This window comes from Poecilia formosa, unplaced genomic scaffold, assembly GCF_000485575.1.
Source record: "Poecilia formosa unplaced genomic scaffold, Poecilia_formosa-5.1.2 Scaffold15, whole genome shotgun sequence".
NCBI classification, from domain to species: Eukaryota; Metazoa; Chordata; class Actinopteri; order Cyprinodontiformes; family Poeciliidae; genus Poecilia; species Poecilia formosa.
In genome coordinates, this window is record NW_006799954.1 from 3,563,497 (window position 1) to 3,575,995 (window position 12,499).

General features: G+C 39.4%; 1 protein-coding gene across 17 annotated transcripts in view; it reads right to left on the reverse strand.

Moving 5' to 3' along the window:
* Positions 1-12,499, reverse strand: part of tacc2 (transforming, acidic coiled-coil containing protein 2) — a 61,492-nt gene that overhangs the window by 21,710 nt on the left and 27,283 nt on the right. For 14 of the 17 annotated variants that reach the window (XM_016668520.1, XM_016668518.1, XM_007546264.2 and 11 more), the window contains one exon: positions 10,290-10,565. The exons of 1 other annotated variant lie outside the window; for it this stretch is intronic. In XM_016668520.1, coding sequence (XP_016524006.1) covers positions 10,290-10,565 — 276 coding nt within the window. Of the gene's footprint in view, positions 1-381; positions 755-4,143; positions 4,681-10,289; positions 10,566-12,499 lie in introns of those variants that run through there. 2 more of the 17 variants (XM_016668534.1, XM_016668533.1) reach the window with 2 other exon arrangements.

Below are 12,499 nucleotides of genomic sequence, written 5' to 3' on the forward strand. Positions count from 1 at the left end.
TAAGCCTCTGAATGAGGGAAGTCAACCTTTTGTCTGGGGTGTGTTTTAGCAGGGATGCACTCCTGATTTGTACCGTCAATGTGGCCCATTGAGGGGGGCCAATATGCTGAAGTGGCCCTCGGTGAAATTGAGTTTGACACCCCTGGAATAAATGAAAAAAAGCTAAATCTGCAGAATGGTATGAAATAACAACACACCAGAGACACATTTCCCTACACAAACACATACACCTCCATCCATCTCAGGGTACAAAGACTTTGTGTTAGAGAGGATATAGCGAGAAACACTGAAAATCAATGGAAGTGGAGCTCACAGATTAACAACACCACTACGCATCAGTTCAAGCATCATTTCGTGGCATGCAGCCCGAGCCCGTCTCACCTCTGTCTGGCTGCCTCCCCGGCAGCCTTTAATAAATTATCGTGATGAGAACCCCACGAGAGACGCTGCAGGAGCCCCAGAGTGGGATCAGAACCCGGGCTGTTCCCGTCTCCTGCCCCTCCCAGAAGCGTATCCCAGCCCCATCGGGCCCACTGCAGAGGAGACAGAGCCTGCCACGTACTCACTGCCATGGCTACCAGCAGTCTGCACTGCGATGCTACCGGCAGCCAGGTGCAGCGACACTTCTTCCTCCAAAGACGATGCTCCAAGATCTTCGTTCCCGCTTTGCTGCCTGATGTTCAGATTTACCTGCTTTAGGTCAGCTTACTCTGTTTCTCTCTTTGTCATCAGCCACCATCAGTCTGTCCCCTCACCACACAAGTAATGGATGCAGAATGAAAAAGATCTCCTTTCTCTCTTTGGCTCTCTCTCTCCCTCACTCTCTCTCTCTCTTTGTCTCTCTCTCTTATTGATCAATGAAAAACATACAGTCTAGTGTTTGTAAAATTTCCATTCAGATATTTAAGTATTAGACACCAAGAATCATGGGTTAAATTCTGAAACTGTTCCTACATATGATGATGATGTCATCAAATGTGTGACAGTTCAAGAGAACAAAAGAGCCAATAAAGACGACAAGACAACATCAAGACAACAACAAGAAGCACCATAACAAGGTGCTTCTCTGACACCTTGTCATGGCGTTATAGAAGCATGAAATCATTTCAGAGCAGGGGGGAGGACAAAGATGTCAAAGAACAGCAGAGCATTAATCAGAAGGTAGCTTTTGTTTCAGACGCAGCTGAGCAGTACATGAAGGATGAAGAGTAGGACAGTACATCAAAAACTAATTAAGGAAATGTAAGCCAGCTCACTCTGTGAATGCCAGAACATCTTTCAGCATTTTGGACTGTTTTCCCAGTTATGATAAGCATCAGACACATGTCAAAAAAACTGCAACAGGAAGAAATAATCATTCATGTCCAATTGCCAAAAACAATATGTTCTTGATATGGTCTGCTCCTTTTTAGTACCTTTTCACAGCTAGCTAATAAATTACATAAATTACTTATAGTATTGCTATAATAATAATAATGAATTTGTTCCCCCTTATTACTATTATTTTATTTTTTGCATAATTTAACTTAGCAGTTACTAAATATTATAGCTAAATATGTGAAGCTATGCATAAGCTTTTTGTCACTGCTTGCATTGTAGTTTTATCTATAAATGGTTCAAAGGTTCACATTAAGGTCATGGTGAGTTCCTAGTGAAGAAATCAGAGCTAAGTTTAGCAGATAACACTAATCTGACTGCAAACAGTGTGTTTCTATGGTAACCAGAGAAATGGATGCTATTCACTACATATTATTCAAGAAGGAAAAGAAACATTGAATGCACACAATTCCACGCTGTAAAGTCAGGTAAATTTTAGGGAAGGTAATTAAATTGGCAAACATAAATTTCTGCCTTCTGTGCAAACAGATTTTACACAGGAGCCATATGGTCGAATAGTCTGGGTGAGGGGGTGAATATAAACAAAGAGAGCAGCGTTTCACAACCCTCTCTGATAGGCTGAGGAGGCTGCCTGGAGACAGGATGCTTTGCGGAGCCAGGCAGAAACACACAGGCTGTCAGACAGCCAGACATGTCTGCTGCCGTCAACACCGTCTGATGCCGTCTGCCTAAACAGCTTCTAGTGCCTGAGGAAAGCCAGTGGGTAAAACAGGTACCCATAAAACCAAATAAAACACTGAATTAGTATTTAAATGTGATTAAAAGATAAAAGAAGATTGAAGCTGACTGACTGATGAACAGGGAGGGAGAGGGGGACAGACTATGGGAAATATAAGGGACAATACTAATACGGGAGCACAGCAGGAGAGGGAGGTAAAATACGGTAGTTTCCTGGAAAAAAAATGGGAGACTTGACAGGTATGAGGTTCCCTTCACCTTCATCTTTTACTTTGTAGCTCAATATTTCTGTATTAGCTTGCTAATTCAGTACTGGAGTTTTCAAAGGTTGGGATTTATTGTTAGAACTTTATTAAAAACAGAAGTGTGAAGAAAGAACAGGGACAAAATTGTATAGTTGACATGCTGAAAACAAACCAGCAGAGGGAACCCCTGTGCTTCTCTGTCAAGATGAATGAATATTCATAAACTGTACAGCGTCTGAACAGTGTCTCCATGTAGGTTTTAGAATATGCTTCGCTATAACCACAAATGTTCATGTTTTTTAAAGTGGTGTATGTTATCAGCTGGCACAAAACAGTGCAAAGTTGAATAAAGGTTTAATAAAAGACCTTTAAGAATTTTTAAATAAAAGTCTGAAATATGTGGCTTGCATTTGTATTCGTCCCCTCTGAGTCTACCTTGCTTGTACTGTACTGCAGCTCCAAGTGCTTTGGGGTTTGCAGCTACCAGTCTGCAGACTGAAATAGTTGAAATGAAAATGCAAAATACCTTAAGCTCAGTGAGGATGTCTGGGTTGTTCTAAAACACAGATGTGCTTTAATTGTAACAATTTTATTGTAGCTCTAAGTTTATAGCCGAATCACATCTGGAGTCTCACGTATTTTTCAGCCTCTGACTGTTTTTTTTTTGTTTTTTTTCCAGGCTGAATTTAGTACCACCTATCTTCCTATAAACTGTTTTTTCCTAAACACTTGGATATGCACTGTTTTTGTAGCGAACTGGACATCTTATGACTCCCCTCTACCCCATCAACTGCTTTCTCAATGCAAGAGTAGATTATTTTAGGGGTATCAGAGTCAGGAGGGGGGAGTATGAATGCATGCCATTGTTTTTAACAATGTAACTTTGTGTTGATCTCATAAAATCCAACTCAGCCGACATACATTCGATCACAAAGAACTGAAGGTACCTTAAACTGAGTGTGCTTTAATTCAGATTCCAACCAAAGTTTGAGTCCAATATTGATATTTGATTAAAAATATGATCAACAAATATCATTTTATTCCAAAGCGTCCCCCCACTAATTTTAAATAATTATGGTCTTAAAGATTAAATTCAAATTTGCATAAATTGGTATCTGCAGGAAGAAGCCTTACAGAAACTGCAAGACCATCAAATGTCTTTTTTTTTCTTCTTTCTAATGGAGAATAAAAAGGATTCATCTTCCTGTTCTCCTCAGTTCATATCGCCATTGAGCACCAGAGTGTCTGAGATGTGGAGCACTGATCCACTCCTGAATTATCCTCCAACCCCCCACACAGCGTGTTCTATTTCAACACCGTCACCGACGTCAGCTCCCAGCGCGGCGGTAGCGTCCTCCTACTTCCAGAACAAAAACATCACCCCACCAGTCTCCCTGTGCCACCTGACTCACTGTATTCTGCTTCCCAGGGACTCCTCTGTAAGCACTGTTATGATTTTTCTGTAGCTACTATACAGTATTGGCAGCTAAAGAACGTGTGTGCGCGTCCACACGAGTTTGGATGATCTTATTTACATCGCAACATCAAATCAGACTAGCATTTAAATGCTTGTTTTTTAATAGCTATGACTGTTTATTATTAGAGAAAACGGGATGAAAAAAAACAAAACAAAAGCAATTAGTGTTTTTCCAATGTAGAAAATGGCATCACCTGGCCGCAATAGTGAACATCTATGCAGCATAAAAAAAACCACTGTAAACTCATGAATAAATAAAAAACATCAAGTGACACAATTTTGTGTTTTTTTTTCCCCCCTTCCAATCAGAACAATAAACACAAAAGTCAATAATTCCAAACTTACATGTGCTCTTGAGATGGACAGCGCATCTGTCCTTGCTCCATGGACTCGTTGGCTCCCATCCTTGACTATCTCTGCCCACCCTGCCCCCCACCCCTGCCTGCTCCTGCTGCCCAGCCACCGACCACATCCACCTGCTACCTCCAAAGCTCCCTCTCCTTGATGGCTTGCAGAGCGGGCAGCCTGTGTCAGAGGAGGCGAGTGCACCGTGCTGCAGTGCAGAGGATGAGAGCGGGCTCCTTGCATTAGGGAGCGAAACGGTGGCGGACGATTTAAGAGGCTCTTCGCTTCATGTACAGCATCCTCGGTCCTCTGCTCCTCAACTTACGGGGAGCATTCCTCCCTCTCATCTGGTGCAAATTCAAACAAAATGATGCAGCACCCAGTGGAGGTGGGGGGGGGAAATCTCAATCAAGCTTAAAAATAAAAAAGCATAAAAAATATTCCAGCTTTCTTGTCGTTATGGATGTGACTGAAGAGCGTCTTCTCTGCTCAGCTCCAGAAATCGCTGAGCTGTGTTGCTGCTCTCACAGCCTCCTCCCCCTTTTTTCCTTCATTCCCCCTAAACACCAGACTCCTGCGCCTTTAAAAAGACAAGCAGCTCTTGACACCCCCCCCTCATCTAATGCGACTATGCAGGGGAGCCAAACAATGGATGGACCCTGAAACTGCCGTGATAAAGTGTCTCTTTCTCCTTCGCTCTCACTTTCTCTTTTCCACCATCCCAGATGTCCGAGTTAACAGACCTCACTAAATGGCTGTCATGGTGCCAGATATTCACTCTATCAGCCTACGACCTGTGTAGAAAAAATATATATACTTGTCGTTCCCTCTTTTTCACACAATGGAAGGATCCAACACAGTCTAGCCAACCAGGGAGATGCCTGAGGTAAACAATAGAGTGCATGAAACCAGAGTCTCAGAGTCTTTTCTTTCTATATGTCTATAAAGTTAGCAGCAGTTCTTTCCAAGAAAAAAACTTTACAATACAACTGCATTTGTTTCCAACTACAGAATGCAATAACATGTGGGGAGAGGCGGACACCATAAAATCTGAAGTTACAGATGTCAGTTTCCTACTTTTAGTCTGACGCACCTCTTATTAAAAAATTAGAGACCTGGTAAAAATGTGCAAAAAGCCTTACAATAAATTAACCTTTTATTGTGGAAGGCTGATGTCACTTTTAAAAATTAAGAAAAATCCTACTTTCCATTTGAATCCATTTATACAGTGAGTAATTTAAATCTACAACAGTAAGATATTGTCAATAAAATAACTAGTTAAATCTGTAGTACCTCATTCTGCCAATAGTTTTCTCCTATTTTTACAAAGTACAGTCATGCATATAGAAAGAAGTTTTGTGTGCAATTCCTCTTTACACAACACACCAATTTGTTTCGGATCATTATGCTGTTGAAAGACCCAATCCAGCAGATTTTACTTAAAATCTGTTGGATTTTGGTATTTAAAAAGGTTCATGATGCTGTGCACTTGACCACGTTTCCCAGACAAAAAAAAAAAAAAAAACGGTCCCATAGCATCACAGATTCTCAACCGTACTTTAAATGCCGTGATCCTTTTTCCAGATATCCATCTTTTGTTTCAACTCCATCTCAACTGCAGTGTTTTTTTAAATAAAGGATCTAATTTAGTCACATCTGAAAAGGCACCAGTTTACCTTTTTGGATAAAACTGGATCTTCATTCAGCTTTGTGGCTATTGGCTAAAATAAACTTTAGTTGTTTCCCTCCCTGAAGGGACTTTCAAAGATTGTTTTTTTTTTTGTTTGTTTGTTTTTTTCCCCATCAATGAGTAAAAAAATAAAAATCAAGTTATGGGTTGGATTTTTTCCATTTTTTAGAGTGAGATAATGCTGCTACAAATAAAGTTAATTCAAATGCATTTTACACATCATAATCGTGAATGTTAATAAATATTCTCATATCTGATTTCGTCTGTCTCTTTCTTGAAGCCCTGGTTTTCTCTCAAGGAGTGGCTTCTTAAGTCATCTCTGTGACAGATGCAAAGAATGTGTCCTGTGGGCTTTGGATAGGGGGGCAGGATCAGTTTCGTCAAATTCCCAACTGATTTCAGCTACAATGAGGAAAATGAGGTTAAGCAACTTGAGAAGAGTAAATCTATTGTGCCTCCCTGGGAAGGTGCGGGAATACTATAACTTCAGCTGGCAGACGCTCCAACTTTCTGTACTGAGCTTTCAGGTGTAATACCTGTGTCTGCCGGGGCAAAAATAATTGTTCAGTTTGCTCAGCACAACCTGGAACACAAACCCAGGTGTGAACATCAAGTTCATTTATTATTTGATGAATGAACTTGGAAAACATACTGAGAAGGTTTCATTCTTAAACTGGCTTGATGGTTGATGATTTACAATTCAAAGAAACCCATGCAATTGTAGCCGAGTTTGAAAGTCAAAGCACAGACCCAGCTAAAAGAAAAATCATTGATTATGATTTGCCTTTAGACCGCCCACCCCCACAGAAGCTCAAAGATGTATTTAGGACACAGAAGTCTGTCCAATATCTGTTCCAGTAGGTTCATTGAATGAAAAGCCTGTTCTTTTACAGTCGAGCTTTGCCCCTCAGTTTCAGCTGCAGAGCAGAAAGAAATAAAGAATTCAGCCTACTCATGTACAGGAAAAAAATGGCTGTGACAGGGTTTCCTGAAAGATTTATAACTGGGCTATGAAAGATTCAACTCAATATCCATTTTTGTATCCCGTTTCAGACTCCAGAGCAACACACAAAACTCCACAAAGAACATTTTGTCCTTTAGGGCAAAATGGACATAAATGGTTAGTTACCGTGGTAACCTTTATTCTCCACTTATGGGATGTTCCTTCTGCCATGACTAGTCGCACCAGCTAAACAACCAAAGTTGTCAGCATCGACCTCACATTCCTTACAATGTTTTCAAAGAAACGGGTGAATTCTTGTTTATGCTTTTTTTTTTTTTTTTTTTTACATAATTTTCATTTCAGAATTCTAAATAAATTTCAAGCTTAGTTTCAAAATCAATTTGCAAGACACATTAGGCTGCCAACAAACCACTTCAGTATGAGCACTGCACCCTACCTCTCTGGCAGCTTTTGGCTTGATGAACCAAGCAGACTTTATGCAACACTGTTCTGATGTTGTCATCTTAACAGAGACATTTCTCTCCACCTGACACTGTGTAAACATTCTGGTCTCGGGCCTTTTTGAAATGTCTTGACCACCAAAGCTCTTGGGGGAAATTTTAGCCAGTTCATATTAATCTGCAGATGTTCTGATGGGGTGACGACGACTCAGGAGGTAGAAGTTCGTCTCGTTACCCATAGTTTGCCGGTTCAAAGCCCCACTCTGTCCCTCTACGTATTTGTGGCGATTGTACGACAGCCTTGCTTCTGTCAGCCTGCTCTCCATCAGCATGTGAATAACTGAACATAGTGTGAAGTGCTTCAGAGTTCTCTGACTTGATAAAGCAGTATGCAAATACACTGCGTTTACCATGTAATGCCCAACAAAACTGGCAAAACTGGTCAATTGTTAAAGCTGAACTTAAGTGACGTCACTTAAGATATAAAGCAACTGATCAGACTATGTTTACTGTGTGTACCAATAAGAAACATAAAAGTGGCTTGTGAAGAGGACCAGGGCAGAACTGAGTGAAACGTGAATGAATGTCAGTTAACAGTCTAGGTGAAAAGCCATTAAAAATCTCGCATCCCGCATATTGTTTACCAATGCCAGGTGTTTAGATCGATTCTTGTGCCTTGTGTGATGTCATTGACAGCTTTTTCTTAAATGGTTTACAGCTAAAAACTTTTCAATTTGGTGAAATGCTGCAGTGGAAATCCATACTTTAGTACTCTGCTTTTTTTATTTTCAGTATTATTTTAAAAAACACACCACTAAATAGTTTCTTTAAATATTAGCCATAGGAAAGAAACATGCCGCTGTTTTGCTGTAGCAGAAGATTACGATGAAAAATAACAGTCACAAGCAAAATAAGTAGAAGGTTTTCTGTGTCAAGTATGGCAATTTTAAAAACACATGTTAAATGACCTTCAGTTTGACCTTTCTCCTCAAAATTTAGTAGGCACTACTAGAAAATGTAATGGTCACAGTTGCTGAAAATTAAGGGGTGAGAAAAGTTTGAGAAGAAGCTAAAGTTTCACTGCATAAATTAACTATAAGCCACTAAGGACAGAGAAAAACCAACAGATTTACTGCTGCAAAATAAAAGTCACAGAAAGATGTGATAATTTATTATCAATTCAGAACATTAAAATAAAGAAATAATTTTTCAACCTAAAGGAAAAACTTCAGGCTCAGATTCAGCAGCTACCATTCTATTAGCTCAGAGTAAACAAATCAATGAACAAAATTACCTGAAACTGAAGTGGTAGGTCTACACATGCTCTGCCATAATCGTACATATCTTTGATCAAAAATGAAAATCTGTGGAGTCAAATGTTACGTTTTTACAAAGCTCTGGATTCCTCTGCAGTGTACTCGAACAGGTCACTCAGAGACTATAAATAATATAACATTATATCTCACTGTTTTTTTTTTCATCCTTCTGCTTCTCACTAAATATGGCTTGTTTTCATAAAGCAACTAAATATTCACAGCTGCTTCAAATAAATATGTACCTGGTTAGGACTCCCTTGAGAAAGAGAGTCCTCTCTTTTTGTAAAATCAAGGTCAAATATACTTCTGCATATTAGAAACTTCTTGTCTAAATCATATAGATGTGTGTATCGTGAACTGCATCAGCACTGATTTGCCCCCCTGTGTTCAGTCATGCATACATGTGAGCACACTTCAGCGTTCCTCTGCACAGTTTGCAGAAAACACCCTCTGGTGGTTGCAAAAATCATTACACCACAGAAGTGGCTGAGTCATTCCTTCCAAATAAACTTTATGCAATAAAATGCAAAGCCAAGAGGGGCTGCAGAAGAAGGGTGTGGGTTAAACAATGAGAACTATTCACACTTTATATATTGTGGCTGTAATTTAGCAATAGTTTCATAAGTAATACGCGACTGTGTTCCAGATAAAAAACAAAAACGCAAAGGAGCTTTATCGACCTATGATTGCACATATAAAAACACAGTAGTTATAAAGTAAGTAAGTATCGGTTTATATGTTCAATTTTAAAAATCCAGTTTGATTTCACTTTGTGGTCAGCGTACATAGCAGTGTCATGCTGTCATTTTATAAGTGGGATAAACAAGCCCAGTTGCTGACAGGGCATATAGGTTTATATGAAAACCTGATGCTGCTTTATGACAGAAAAATGCTTGAACAGAACAAAACCACTGCCTTACAAAATTATGAGTACACCTTGCCCTTTTTATCATTTTGTCACATAACAACCACAACAATTAGATTAGTTCTATTGGCATGTTATGAGACAGACCAACATAAAGTAGTGCATAGATTTAAAGTAGGAGGATAATTATATAGGAACAAAGTCTTATTAAAAAAACCCTAAAAATTGTAGTGTGCATTTGCAATCAGTACACCAGATAAAATACACTTAAGATTGTGGTTGCAAATGAATAAAAATATTTGAAATATAGGAATAATATCACAAAGAATTATAACTTTTGTACTAAAATAAACTCAGACATTTAAAAATAGAGGTGATTTTCAACAGGACAAAGCTAAATTTTGAAATATCTACTGTGAAATATGTGCTTACTTTGTAAGCTACTGGATAGATATGTTTATATTTCTTCCTCCTCCTATTTTAAGAGCTTATTCTAAGATAAAATACCGGTTCAGCTGCATACTTATCATGTAAACATACACATAAAATGAGCTTCACCTCTAAAATGTGCTTTATTTCTTTGAGTTATGCAAAGAAGCCTTGGTGGATGAGTATTTCAAAAAGCTCTCTGTTAAAGAATTGCAAGGTCAGGATCTACAAGTTGAGTAAGTGTGCCAGATGTCAATTTAATGGTATCATTTGACCAGAGCTTTGATGCTGAAATTTAAGGGGTTTTGGCTTCGGTGTCGACACAGGACAAATTCCAAGGTCCAAATTAAGTCGCATTGCATTTGCCAACGCTGAATTTTAAAGCTAAATGATAAAATGGCTTAAACATGGAGATGTTTAGAGGTAATGGTGTGTACTGTACCTTAACAAAACCCGACAGGGTGCAGACACAGGGAAAAGGTCCTCACAGGGTTCAGCAGGAAGAGTACAGGGGTCTACAGGGGCAGCAGGAGGAAGGCAGGGGGATACAGGTGGGGTTGGTGGAAGTGTCTCCAAAGATGTGAGGGGGGCGAACGCTGAGGTTTTGTGGGGGTGAGGAGGGACAGCAGGCAGGTGAGTAGTGCTGTGATCGTTGGGGGCAGGAGTGGGAGAAGTGGGGACGGGGTGGCCGCTCTCTGCCTGCTCAGCGAGGGAGAGCCTGCAGAGGGAAGGAAGGCACAACATCAACAGGCAGATCAAAAAAACAAACTACATTCTTTGTCGTGTCCCTGTTCAAATGACGTATGAAGCAGACTTGACTAAAAACAGAAGTGACAGTATATATTCCTATTTGAAACTCAATATTTAGCTTGTCTCATTATTGCCCAGACATGACAGTCTGCTGTTTCAGAGACTTAGCCTGTTTAGCCTGATGGTCCAGGCTCTGTCATCAATGGCCACCTGGTGGAGTGGATTTAGACCCTGATCTGTTTTGGCCTTATCACAAGTGGCAGGCTCTCTAATCTGACAGGCAATGCCTTGGACACCCATGCAGCTGTTCTGCACTTGGGGAATGCCTCCTGTTTGGATTCAGAAATAGCCCAGGAGCCTCTTCTGACAACTAGGACCTCAAAATACCTTATCAAAAGCACAAATTCAGCCAAATGTAAGCAGACATGTTCCTTTTAGATGTTCCTATGAAGACATGTTATACTTTCAATAGGAAATCTTCCTTTATTTTCAAGTTTGACAAATTAAAACACATTTAAAATGCAAGAAATAAAAACGTAGACATACGACCTGCAATGGGAAGCTAACAAAAAAAGCCTCAATTCTCCTCTCAGTCTCATCTACGTGGAGGTTTGTGGGTGTTTGCTTATGCACAGAAGGGAAGGACTTTGACTAGATTATATTAATTCGAGTCATTTTTTTCTGTTACAATATGCAAACTTCCTCATCAGACAGGTTCATTATGAACTTGCCTGAATGTCTAAGCATTGTTTGTCATTAATTCTTAAGTGCTTTATTTGTCTTTCTATGGAAAGGAATTCTGACTCAATACTTCTGTGATCTTTTTCGCTGTCGCTTTTCTGAAAGGAGCTATTGATACAGCAGTTGGGTTGAATAACTTTGACTCCTCTTATTGTTTTTCTTTGCCATAGAAAATACTCCTGATCTTATTTTTTTTCCTGCACACAAAACTTTCTTTGCACTATCACCACATACTTGCTCGGGATGAGAAACCGCTGGAAATTCAATCACCTGAAGTCATCAACTGGGCTCCCTTACATAAACTCCCTTTGACCACCTGGCATTTTATGATCAGCAGAATTAGTTTTTATGCAATTAAATTTGAATCTAACTATACGACTGGATTGTGACTGGAAGAACTGGTTCCTCTAAATCTGGAACTTAATTGAATCCTCTGAATGAACTGAATTAGTACTTGTGAATTCACAAATGTGACGCTGAAAAGTTGTGGAATAAACTCTGATTAGGTTTCATTTTATGTAAGTTCAGTATCAGCTGACCCACTCAATGTAACAGCTGATGATTTCTAATTTAGCAGTGCCCACAGATATGATGAGCACAAAGTAGCAGCAGGATAAATATAACAAATTAGAGCACATGAGCCATTTCAAGTGGGACAAATTCAATCTCTTGGCATTATCCCTGCAAGCTGCCCGATGCGTTCTTACTGCCATCAATTTATCTGGGAGCCGGGCAACACACTCTTAAACTTAAAGTTAAATTTTAAAAAAATGTTTTAAGAGCCTTTTTAATGAAAAATTGTACAATCTTATCATTCATTAATGAATGTTAATAAGCACAATTGAATGTGCTTTGAAAGGATTTCTGGCCTTTTTGGTTGCTATTACTAAAGTAATCTACTGGAAACATCTGGGTTTGAGCGTCCAGGTGTTTTATGCCAGACTTTTAAATAAAACCAGCTGCAGTTTACCAGAGAGAAAAAAAAAAGTTTTAAAATTGCTGTAAAGATTGGACCATATCACTCTTTCTGCAGCCAACAGCCAGCTCATAATGTTTACATAGAAACGCCTAAAGAAAACATCTATTGTTTGGCAAATTTGTACTTTACCCTACTTTCTCCTGCCATTATATTTTAAATGTCAGAATAAGATGCAGACAATA